The 12,473-nt window shown below is 41.8% G+C and overlaps 1 protein-coding gene across 1 annotated transcript in view; it reads left to right on the forward strand.

Annotated features, from left to right (window-relative positions):
• LOC104931749 (titin) overlaps nt 1–12,473 on the forward strand; it is a 157,861-nt gene that overhangs the window by 43,550 nt on the left and 101,838 nt on the right. Inside the window, exons 68-88 of the mRNA XM_027275733.1 lie at nt 3,744–4,022; nt 4,469–4,759; nt 4,995–5,282; nt 5,678–5,794; nt 6,050–6,332; nt 6,424–6,607; nt 6,777–6,857; nt 7,136–7,403; nt 7,770–7,979; nt 8,458–8,535; nt 8,623–8,649; nt 8,842–8,895; nt 8,985–9,029; nt 9,522–9,581; nt 9,778–9,846; nt 10,195–10,266; nt 10,415–10,492; nt 11,295–11,534; nt 11,782–11,865; nt 12,026–12,109; nt 12,261–12,350. Of these exons, the coding sequence (XP_027131534.1) occupies nt 3,744–4,022; nt 4,469–4,759; nt 4,995–5,282; nt 5,678–5,794; nt 6,050–6,332; nt 6,424–6,607; nt 6,777–6,857; nt 7,136–7,403; nt 7,770–7,979; nt 8,458–8,535; nt 8,623–8,649; nt 8,842–8,895; nt 8,985–9,029; nt 9,522–9,581; nt 9,778–9,846; nt 10,195–10,266; nt 10,415–10,492; nt 11,295–11,534; nt 11,782–11,865; nt 12,026–12,109; nt 12,261–12,350 (2,982 nt within the window). The remainder of the gene's footprint in view (nt 1–3,743; nt 4,023–4,468; nt 4,760–4,994; nt 5,283–5,677; nt 5,795–6,049; nt 6,333–6,423; nt 6,608–6,776; nt 6,858–7,135; nt 7,404–7,769; nt 7,980–8,457; nt 8,536–8,622; nt 8,650–8,841; nt 8,896–8,984; nt 9,030–9,521; nt 9,582–9,777; nt 9,847–10,194; nt 10,267–10,414; nt 10,493–11,294; nt 11,535–11,781; nt 11,866–12,025; nt 12,110–12,260; nt 12,351–12,473) is intronic.

Here is a 12,473-nt window from a genome sequence, read left to right on the forward strand (position 1 = left end):
TGGAAGACACCACCTTCATGGTGGGCCAGCCGCTAAAACTTGTGTGCTCTTACACCGGGAGCCAGAGGGTCAACGTCACATGGAAGAAGGATGGCAAGCTGATTTGGGCGTCTTATCAGTACAATGTTAAAACTACTGATTCGACATGCGTTCTGGATGTCCTGAACAGCGACAGGCCCGAGGCAGCGGGAACATACACTTGCGAAATTTCCAACGGAGCTGGAACCGACGTCTGCCACGCTCGTGTCAGTCTAGGTAAAATCACAAACTCTTAACACACCATGTGCTTTCAGTTAATCAGTTAATCAACTAACTGTATCTGCTGTTGACTAGTAGACTGTGGTAGTCATCTAGTATCTAGTAGAGACTAGTATAAGATCTCCATTGCCTGCCTGCTAACATAACATCATTTAGGCTACATGCCACTAACCCAACCATTGCTCCTCTCAGAACCGGCTCGCTTCGTGAAAAAGCTGGAAGACACTTATTTCAGACTCTGCGAACCGTTGACCCTCAAGTGCACCTACACCGGAAGCCAGAGAATGTGCGTCACCTGGAAGAAGGACGGCAAACTGATCTGGGCGTCGTACAAGTACAATGTGAAGACCACCAATGACACCTGCATCTTGGAGGTCCTGAACAGCGACAGAGAAGAGGCTGTCGGAAAATACACGTGTGAAATTTCAAATTCTGGAGGAAGCGATGTCTGCCATGCTAATGTGAAGCTAGGTAAACGTTAGCATCATTACCTTATTACAGCGATGAATAATTCAAAGCACTTCAATGAAATATCGTGTAACCAGCTTGTTTCCCTGCTTTTACTGTCTAACACCAACACTAATTGCTTCTTTAGAACCAGTTCGCTTTGTGAGAAAACTGAGAAACACCTTCTATAAAATTGGCCACCCGTTGACACTGGAGTGTACGTTCACCGGCAGCCAGAGGATTTATGTCAGCTGGATGAAGGATGGCAAACCCATCTGGGCATCATACAAATACAACGTGAAAACCACCAACTTCTCCAGCACCTTGGATGTTCTCAACAGTGACCGTCGGGACGCTGTCGGGAAATACTCGTGCGAGATTTCCAATTCAGAGGGCACTGATATTTGCCATGCTATGGTTAAGATAGGTAAAGCCACTAACATATGCACCTTATTGCCATCAAATGTCAGAAATCATGAATCTCCTGCAGAACAGTCCCCTCACGTAAACATTCATTTGCTTTCTGTAACAAACTATGCAACTAACATCACCATTGCTTCCTGTAGAACCCGTGAGCTTTATTAAAGAGCTGGAAGACACCACTTTCAGGCTCGGCCAGCCCCTGTCGCTGTACTGCGCCTACAGCGCCAGCCCCAGGGTCTATGTGAGCTGGATAAAGGATGGCAAACCAATCTGGGCCTCCTACAAGTACAACGTCAAGACCACAGATAACTCCTGTGTCTTGGAGGTCCTCAACAGTGACCGGCTTGAAGCAGCAGGCAGATACAGCTGTGAAATATCTAACTCTGAGAACACAGCTGTCTGTTACGCACAGGTCAAACTAGGTAAAACAAACATCAAAGTGAGGGCTCATTTTTTCAGTTTTTATGTTATTATTTAAACAAAAACGTAAGATAATATCACAATATTTCAAATGAAACAGAAAGTCTGAACTCTCCACTAGAGGACCTGCTTTACAGATAACTGCAGTGAATGTTAATGGGAATATAAAAACCCAGTTTGGTATTTTTTGTTTTAACATTGTTTAAAAAAAAACTGAAAAAAATGAGCCATAACTGTAATTTAATTGACCATGAGTATAGCTTACTTGCTCACTCTTGTATATAGTTGACATGCGTCTAACAGCCAACATCCTTGCCTCTCCTAGAACCTGTGCGCTTTGTGAAAAAGCTAGAAGACATGACCTTTAGGGTTGGCCAGCCTCTGAAGCTTCAGGTCATGTACACGGGCAGCCAGCACGTGCACGTGAGCTGGACAAAAGATGGCAAGCCGATATGGGCTTCCTACAAGTACAACGTCAAGACTACAAATGACTCCTGTGTCTTGGAGGTTCTCAACAGTGACAGAGAAGAGGCTGCTGGGAGATATTCCTGTGAAGTCTCTAATGCTAGTAGCTCTGTTATCTGTCAGGCTCATGTCAGACTAGGTAACTACCTCCTAACACGCTCACTCACTGATTTGCTAACAGTCCAGGCTACATGACATGACTAACACAATGTTGCTTTTCTCAGAACCTGTGAAATTTGTGAAAAAGCTCGAGGATACGTCGTACTGTCTGGGTAAGCCGTTGAGTTTGACGTGCGTGTTCACCGGCAGTCAGAGAATTCACGTGAGCTGGATGAAGGACAGCAAACCGATCTGGGCTTCGTATAAATACAACGTGAAGACCACAGATTCCTTGTGCGTTTTGGAAGTCCTCAACAGCGACAGAGAAGAAGCCGCTGGGTTATATACATGCCAAGTTTCTAATGCAGAAGGCTCGGCCACCTGTGACGCTTATGTTGTTTGCAAAACCACTAAGAAAGGTATAACCTCCATCTCATTTATTAACACTCAATATTTGCTAATATACAACCATAGATAGCAGAAGTTTCATCCTACTCCCAGATTAACTTCTGTTCCATTGGTTTTCGCTCCTCAGTTTTTAAACTGTGTCCTCAATTTGAAAAGTTGAAACATGCCATCCATCAGAGTACAGTCCAGAGAATCCTCCCTCGATAAGTTGTACTCAGGTGGGGAGGATCTCTGGCCTGAGCCTTAAGGTTGCGACCATGATGCACAAAGATGGAAACTAGGGACATGGTGCAGTTTGTCAAGAAACTGGACTACCGCGAGCTGGATAAACCCTTGAGGCTGGAGTGTGATTACACCCAGAGGGTTTACGTGACGTGGAAGAAGGACGACGGGTGCCAGAAATATTGTGTTTTATGGTCGCATGAAGCACAATGTCACCGGTTCCCATCTGGCCTCTTGAAGTTACATGAAAGTTACCCTCTATCAGTAAACATATTGTGCGACTGAGCCCAGTGGAACACAAGTTATCCAAGAATGGGTGGAGTAGGGTGGAACTCCATATGCTCTATATGCTATTTCACATAATCAAATCAATGCTAATTGAGTTTTGTTTCATTACTTACTCATTGCTTACTCAACATCACCTTTGCATCTAACAACATCACTGCTTCTCACAGAACCCGCTCGCTTCATCAGGAAGCTGGAAAACACCACGTTCAGAGTTGGCAAACCGCTGGTGCTTAGAGTTGCGTTCACTGGTAGCCAAAGAGTGAATGTGACGTGGAAGAAAGACGGGAAGCTGATCTGGGCCTCTTATCAGTACAATGTCAAGACCACAGACTGTGGCTGCACACTGGAAGTCCTCAACAGTGACAGAGAAGAAGCTCGTGGAAGATACACTTGTGAAATTTCCAACGACGAAGGCTCTGATATCTGCCATGCTTATGTCAAACTAGGTAACACTAACCAACTACACGGTGCTTCTAGTTCTCGTCATCATTTCATGCATGGAGTGAGTAATTCCTAGAGGTAACAATGCCACTCACATAGCCTGTAACCTTTCTTACCTTCAGATTAAGGTAAACCTTCCTTCCTTTCACATAGCCTCTCCAAATCAGGACACAATCAGATTTGTTTGGATACTGCGCAGTCACATAGTGTTTCGTCCTCCGCATGTTCAGATCAGTGGTTTCTATGACTCATTTCAACAATGCTTCTCTCAGAACCCGTACGGTTTGTCAAGAAACTGGAGGACGTCTGCCACGAGCTGGGTAAACCCTTGAGGCTGGAGTGCACTTACACCGGCAGCCAGAGGGTTTACGTGACGTGGAAGAAGGACGACAAGCTGATCTGGGCTTCTTACCAGTACAACATCAAAACCACCGACTCCTCATGCGTTCTGGAGGTCCTCAACAATGACAGAGCTGCATCTGCAGGAAAATACACGTGTGAAATTTCCAATGCCGAAGGAACTGACACCTGTCATGCTCATGTTAAAATAGGTAATACAGTAACCAACACATCTCCATCTCAAATCATGTGGTCTCCGTTACTAACACCACTGTAGTTACTGCGTTCCTATGCCTGTTGGTAACAAGAAGGAATGCCCTGGGTTACATTGTTGTGTTTAGGGTTAGTTGGTCTTGTGTTTCTTGGGTTTGGACATAAAAGGTTTTATGATGTATTCGAGGTCCATGAGTGCATGTTCTCCATGTTATAGTTGGGTCAGATAGATATTTGCCTGCTTGAAACTGATTCAGAAAGAAGTATTTGATAGTAGGGTGGATATTCTGCATTTGTTTGCTTCTGTGTTTTTATGTTGTCGTCTGTGTCGTGGCTGTCTGTTTTCCCGAGAAAGGCCCAGTGGCCTCGTGAATAAAAGTTAAATTTCAAGAATTTCCACGTCACAACAAGGCCTGATTCTCTTCACTTTCTCCTCCACTAACAGAGCGCAAAGTCCCTCCAAACTTCACCAAGAAGCCCTCTGAGTCCATGATGGATTCAGTGGGTAAGACAGTGAAGATGGAGGGTCGTGTGTCTGGTTCCCAACCACTGACGGTCACCTGGTACAAGGACAACAATGAAATCTACGGCTCTGACAAATACGATGTCAGCTTCAAAAACAACATGGCTGTGCTGTGTGTCACAGACTCTTCCACCTCTGACAGCGGTGTGTACACCTGCACAGCCTCCAACGAAGCTGGACAAGCTTCATGTCGGGTTTCTCTCTCCATCTCAGGTATGCATGTGTCCATTTTAAATAGATCAAGTTTTATGTTTTGTCATGTGCTCTTCTGAAGTCTGCAACTTGGTCTACGGTCCTGGTTTGGGTACTATACTAATAAGTGAATTAGTATAGTTTCCCTCCAAAGGTTTCTGCAAAACTCTGCAGAAGACGCCCTAGTGTCTTGCCCACTATGTTACTGTTTGAACGTGTCTGTAGCTGTCCTGCTTCTTTCCCATTACTCCTTCAGAAACTAGCCAGGCTCCCAAATTTGACCACCTTCTGGAGCCGGTGTCGGTGAGTGAGGGTGAGAAGCTGACCCTCAAATGCCACGTTAGTGGCTCTCCTCCACTGACCATCCAGTGGATGAAGGACAGGAGGGAGCTGAAGTCCACTGGAAACACCAGAATCACATTTGTTAGTGGGACGGCCTGTCTGGAGATCAGTCCAGTCTCAAAGACTGACACAGGAGATTACCTCTGCAAGGCCAGCAACGCAACCGGCAGTGACTTCTGCAAGTCCAGGGTCACTGTGAGAGGTAACAGTGACATATGTACATCCTTCTGACAGCCTGCGGGATGAATGTTTACTACCTACTTGCTACGACACTCAACCAATGTTGCCTGATTTGGAGTCCTGAACTGGGATACTTATTTGTTAAAGACTGGGAAGGTACAAATAGTTCAGGGAGGCTTGTGATAATTTATTGTACAACTGGAATTGTTGGTCTCTGTAGATAATCTTATAAAGAGTAGAGTCTGACCTGCCTGACCTGGAGCATTCTTCATCTGTGCAACAACATCCAAGAGACAATTCTGTGTTTTTAGCACAATAAAAAAAACTTAACTGACAATGAGCAGGTATGAGGATCTGATCAGGCTTCATGGTGTCAAAGGTGGAAACATGAGACTCATCTCCATGATTTCTTTTCAGACAAAGGAACCAAGGCCGCCCCCACCGAGGCCGCCGCCCCGGCTTCAGCTGCCCCAGTCAAAAAGCTTGACAACCTGTTCTTCATTGAGGAACCTAAAAATGTTTCTGTCACAGAGAGTAAGTAGACTGTTTGCAAACGTCTGGACTGTTTGGAATCTGTTGGGTATGTACTAGTTGTAGATGAGGTTTAATATGTTTAAAACTATTTCAATACTCCAATCCCATCACCTCGACAACAAAGGAACAATTGAGGGTCTGAACTAAACAGTTGTGTGCTGTCGGACAGATTACATCAAATTAAAAAATTTATAGATTGTAGAAATGTGTAAGTTTTAGATGGAGCTTCATAGTTGCTTGTTTTGTTCTTTGCAGAGGGAACTGCAACCTTCATCGCCAAGATCGGAGGTGACCCAATCCCGAGCGTGAAATGGATGAAGGGAAAATGGAGGCAGATCACCCCTGGTGGTCGTATCTCCATCGAGCACAAGGGCCAGGATGCCAAAATGGAGATCAGAGAGGTGACCAAGTCCGACTCCGGTCTCTACAGATGTGTCGCCACCAACAAACACGGAGAGATCGAGTGCAGCACTGAGATGGAGGTGACCAAAAAGGAGGAAGCAGAAGCACTCGGAGACATAAGGACAAGACTGAAGAAGTAAGTCCTTTGTCCTTAAGTCGACATTAGGACAGATGGATTGGAATCTGTGAATCTTGTTTAATCTTATTGTGTATTTGATATTTGTCAGAACTCCCTCAAAGCAGAAGAGTCCAAAGAAAGACGAAGAGATTGATATTGTGGAGTTGCTGAGAGGTCACGACCCCAAAGAGTACGAGAAGATCCTGCGGGAGCACGGCATTCATGACTACCGCGCCATCCTGCAGGCCATCGAGTTCCTGAAAAAGGAGAAAGAGATGGAGACTGGACGAGTGGTGAGAGAGAAGATGGCAGACGTTTAACTTGTCCAGTTTATCTGAGATAGCTTGGGTTCAGATAAGAAAAGGTCACCTAAAAGTAGCCAAACTAACAGACGGAGAAGAATCTTCCTGACTTTTTATTACAGAGTTTAAGATTCACTGAAAATTGTCTTTCCCATTGCAGGAGTTGGAGCGTGGTGGTCGCGTTGAAGAAGAGGACATGGCCCGACTTATCCAGCAGCTGGAGAGCCGTGTCGACACGGAGGTACCCAAAAACAACCAGAACCACCTAAACTCAAACTTTTACACTCCTCTGTAGCTGAAATCAGTGATGTACACATATATTAGTAAAACAACATAAAATTATAAGCAGTACATAAACCTACATACAAATTCTACGTGTTGCACCAAACAGTTCAGCCTGTTATTTTTAGAATAGAAGAATTTAGGATGCCGTTGTGTAGATTTGATCAAAGTCTGTAAAGTTCGACTTGTCATGGTTCGATGTTTAAAACTACAGAACTAACAATTTTAAACCTTCAGCCCGTCACTGTCATGGAGGACATCAGCGACCAGACAACAACTGAGAACAAAGGTGCCACCTTCGAATGCAGAATCCGCATCAACTACCCAGAGATCACTCTCACCTGGTACAAAGGCACCCAGAAACTGGACAACAGCGACAAGTATGACATCAGCAGCGTGGGCGACCGCCATTACCTGAAGATCAAGAACTGCCAGGTCAAAGATCAGGGAAACTACCGCGTGGTGTGCGGTTCACACATTTCCAACGCCAAGCTCACCGTCACAGGTAAGTGTCCGAATAAACTTCCTGTCCATTCTGATGGACGTCTGTCTGTACGTCTGTAACATGTCCTCACATCCCACACCTTTATTTTGTTATCAGGAGCCGATTACCTGACAGGTAAATGAACTAACAAAACTCAAACTGACCTCTTTGAACCTGCTGGTTCATCTGATGACTTCACTTTGTGTTTGGTGGACTTCTGTTTCCTGTTTTTGTTCTGTGTCTCTTTTATATTTAAGTCCAAACTCTAAATTCTCCAAACAGAGTCTTAATTTACATATAAATAATAACATCAAATCATCAGTGTTATAAACTAACATGGATCTAATATTGTGAAATCAGAAGTTAACTCTGATTGTCTGGTTTTAGCCGAACAAATTCAGTTCACTAAATGCATCAGAAGCATCGAGGTCAATGAACGCCACTCTGCCACCTTTGAGTGCGAGTTGTCCTTCGACAGCGCCACCGTCACATGGTACAAAGACTCATGGGAGCTTAAAGAGAGCCCAAAATATAACTTCAGGACCGAGGGCCGACGCCACTTTATGACCATCCGCAACGTAACCCCAAAGGATGAAGGTTTGTTTAAACTGTATTTTTGACTCTGAGAGATTCAAGTTTTTCCTTCAACGCTCTCAGTTTTTTATTATAACAGCAAGAAAAACATAAAAATGGACAGAGATGAAATTATCTTTAATATTAGAGGTTAAACCCGTAGAAAAGTTTGACTTTGGGGCAGAGAGTTGTAAATCATGTTTTATTTATATATATATATATATGAAATAGCTCACCATGAGGTGTTCACTGAGGTCGACAGGAAGTTACTGACAGGAAGTAAACAGACATGATACGCACTACGCTTCCACGCAGACGGCTACATAATGTGACTGACTAACATTACCAGGTTCACGTCAGCTGTTAACGACAAAGACCTGCAGAAAAATTTGGCTTGCGTTACCTCCTGGTATGACCAGAGTTTTATTTTTTAGTTAAAGTGTCTTAAACTTAAATAACGTTAAAAAATATAATAATAATAAAGCATTAATGTCTCCGTCAGGCGTTTACTCTGTGATTGCTCGTCTGGAGCCAATGGGAGAAGCTCGAAGCACAGCTGAGCTTTACCTGTCAGGCAAAGGTGTGTACGCCTCATCACATAGCTAAAGATGCTTCAGTTACGCTCAGTCAGCAGATATAATAATGTTTGTACCTTGTCCTTTCACAGAAATTGGGTTAGAAAAGTTTCCACAGGGTGAGTATTTAAATAAGTCGACAGTAAAACTGAACATTTCTCCATCAGCTTAAACATTAAAGAGTAAAACATAATGATATAAAAACAGATCAGTGAAGAAATGTCAAGTTTTATTGCCACAAAAATATTAAAATAAAAAAATATTTGCGTTAATTTCTAAATTAATTGAAGTATTTGTGGCTAAACCTTCAGACGTTCCAGACTCGTCCGTTCATGTCCCAGAAACAGCTTCTATGGTTGTTCGAGGTGAGCCTGGGATTGTTTTACCTAAATCAAACTTAACTTTAATTCTTTAACAGCCTGTTTCATTCACAAACTTCTTTTTCCACCAAAAGATTCGTCCGAATTTTATCACTATGAAGAACGAACGGAAGTCAAAGGTACAAAAAGAGTTCTGAGTTTAATACTAACGATCATCTCGTCAACACTTTTTAATCTTATTCTGCGTGAAGGAATGTGATTCATCATCAACATTAAACCACCTGAAGTTTGACCTTCATCATCTTCTTCATCATCCTTTAACTCCCATCTTGAATAACTGTGTGGTCATTTTGAATTCAGACATCATCTCCTAATAACTCAAACATAAAATCTGTGTCATTTACCTTTAACAAGTTTAGCAGTTCATTCATGCTCTGTGAATATATTTCAAATGTCACAAACCAAAACAAAAGTTCAGAGGGGGATTAATGTTAGTCTGAGATTAATTAACACAAAACTTAATTCAAACTTTGAATGAGTCTGAATCATGACTCTGAAATTGAAACCTGGATTTGAGGTTTCAGACTTTAATCTCAGAGTTTCTGCTGATCCTCGCCTGTCGTGATGAATCTTTGGATCTCTAACAGCTGATTATCTTCAATGATCTTCAGCTTTTCAAAGTCTGACCGTTGAAGAAGAGACGCTTTCTGTTCACTACTCCTCCGTCACAGGTATCAACATCACTGTGGTCTATGAAATCCATCCATCACCAAAATAAAAGGCATCATCACTCTGTCTGTCTGTCTGTCTGTCTGTCTGTCTGTCTGTCTGTCTGCCTGTCTGTCTGTCTATTGGTTTCATCCTCAGTATCTTCAGTTAATTAGCATCGTGGTCATGTGTCTCTAAGTTTCTTTTCTTCTTCACCAGAAGAGAAAAAACCCATTGAGGAGATTGTTGAGAGGACTCACGTGGAGATCAGAGAGAAAGTCCCTGAAGGTATAATTGCTTTGTTAATGAGGCAAACGAGCTTGTGGCTGTTTGTAAAGGCTGTAACGTAACAAAGCCGCTGATCTGAGCCGCCATGTTTGTTTGTCCACTCGGTTAAGACGCTTCAAGCGTTGCCAGCTGCTGCTTCGAGAAGCTTCTCCAGAGCTTTGACTCCACGTTTGTTCTGTTGCTGATCTTTTGTCGTCTGTTTTCTACCTTCATGTTTTAAACTCTTCTTCAGCTTCTTCGTGTTCACACTCACCTCTCTCGCTCTTATTAACCCTCACTACAGCTTTTAAAGTAGAGTAGACAGCTAAGCTCTCTCAGTTTTAACGTGAACTTTCTTGATCTTTCAAGTTCCTGAGGTTTACAGGACACCAGAGGGAAAACCCTCTGAGCCTGAAGCTCCGCCTCCGGCGCCAGTCAAAGGTATTTGCAAGTACCTCGTCTTATTTCCACTTCCCGTCTGTCATTTCTTATTTATCCTTGTCTTGTTCATGTTGTCTCTGTTTCTCTTGATGAAAGTCTTCATATTAGCATTCATCTTATCTTGGTTTATCATGATGATATTTTAAAGTACCTGAAGCAAAGAAGCCGCAGCCCGAAGTAACCGTCGACGCTCGGCCTCGGCGAGAGGAAGCTCAGCCCCCTGAAGGTAACGAATATTACTTTGTTTGTGAAGATGATTTTCTTTGTGTGATCTTTGGGTCTTTATCGGCTCGTTCTTCATTCTTCATTTTAAAAAGGGACAGAAAACATATCAACACATGATTTTTTACAGATCAGCAAAATATGTAGATTTCTTTACATTCCTAAATGTTAAAAGAAATATTACATTAAAATGTCTAATAAAATATATGTAAATATATAAAAAATTATGATTATTAATTGTTATTATTAATTATTAATAATTAATTTTCAAATATTATTTTGTTTCTGCATTTTTTTAACAGCAGTATGTATTTTTAAGCTATATAGAGTATAATTATATATATGAACATATTTTTAAATATTCTGCAAGTAAATTAAGTTTAGGTTAAGTAAAGGTTAACGTATCTGTATTTATTTATATATATATATATATATATATATATATATATATATATATATATATATATAATATATATTATATAAATGAGTTATATTTAAATACAGATATTTCTCTTTACACTCAATCATCATAAGAATCCTGAATATCTTTATCAAATAAAACTCTTAAGGTGGAACTTTTCTCTTAACAACTGTCTTCATATCTTTTTGTTGTCTGATGTGAGTCTGCTGTAATCAGCGTTCTTCAATGCGTAAAGAGCATTGTACTCTTGGCCGTCTGTCTGTTACATGTCCGTCTTTCGCTTTATGTTTTGTGTCTTCTCTTTTCCTTCTTTCACCCCTTGAACTCTTAAAGCTGTGTGTGCTCTGTGTTGACTCACAGTAATATTTCTCTGTTAACCTTGAAGAACCTTCAGTATACACCAAACCAGAACCGGTGCAAGAGAGAGTGACTGTTCCCAGAAAGGTCACTCCTGAACCTTATCAACCTGAACCTACTAAGGAGCCAAAAACGGTTCCTCCAGAGCCTAAAGTGGTACCTCAGAAACCGGCTGAACCTGAGCCTAAGGTGCCCAAAGTTAAGCCTGAACCCAAAGCACTGGAAGTCCAACCTGCCAAGAAAACACCAGAAGCCCCGAAAGCGAGAGGTAAAGTAGTAAATGATTTTCTCATTAGACATTGTGCTCTATGTTTAATATTTCTTTCTTGTTGTTTGTTTGTGTTGTTGTGATCTACGTGTAAAACTCTTTAATATATTTGTCTGATTCTTCAATGTTCTTCACTGCTAACCTCTTCAGCTTGATCTTTTTAAAGTCCCATTGTTTCATGTATTTGGAGAATGACCTCTTGATAAATTTAGAGTAAAAATGGAAAACCTTTAAATGTTTTCCAAAGTGCCAGCTGTAGCCAAACCCGAGGAAATTCAGCCAGTTGCTGCCAAGATTACTCCACCAAAGACTGAAGATAGATTCACAAAAGGTATTGATCTCTTTGATATGTTACCATGTATCATATATTGTCATATGTGTTTTATGTTGTCAGAGTTATCTTCGTGCTAAACACTCGTTAGAGTGGACTGTATGAAGCCTTAGTGGTTATGGTATGGTATTGAACATACTATATATAATGTTCTTCAAAGCACCAGAACTACCAAAGCCTGAAGAACCTGTAGTTCAACCAGCTAAGGTTACTACCCCAGCACCAGAACGTCTTCCAACTAAAGGTATTGTTTGTTGATCTTTGAAATATTGAGTTGCTCTGCTTCATTTCCTCTCATATTCTCTTCCAGACATTGAATTCACTCGTTAAGAGTGTAATCTTTGTTAGTCTTGCTCATTACCTGAAGGTTAAACAATACATAATATTCTCTTAAGTGCAAGATGTAACCAGACCAGAAGAACCTAAAATTCAACCATCTGCACCCAAGATTTCTCCACCAAAGCCTGAAGCTGTTCCAACTAAAGGTACTGCAACAGGTTGCCTTGTTGTGCTGTTCTGTTTTCTGTTTGTGTTGTCTCTCAAGTTTGTTTAGTTTGATCAATTTCTGCTTCTTGCACTGCCTTTGAGTATGACATGGAAAGTGATCT

The sequence above is a fragment of the Larimichthys crocea genome, unplaced genomic scaffold (genome assembly GCF_000972845.2).
Source record: "Larimichthys crocea isolate SSNF unplaced genomic scaffold, L_crocea_2.0 scaffold196, whole genome shotgun sequence".
Taxonomy (NCBI): domain Eukaryota; kingdom Metazoa; phylum Chordata; class Actinopteri; family Sciaenidae; genus Larimichthys; species Larimichthys crocea.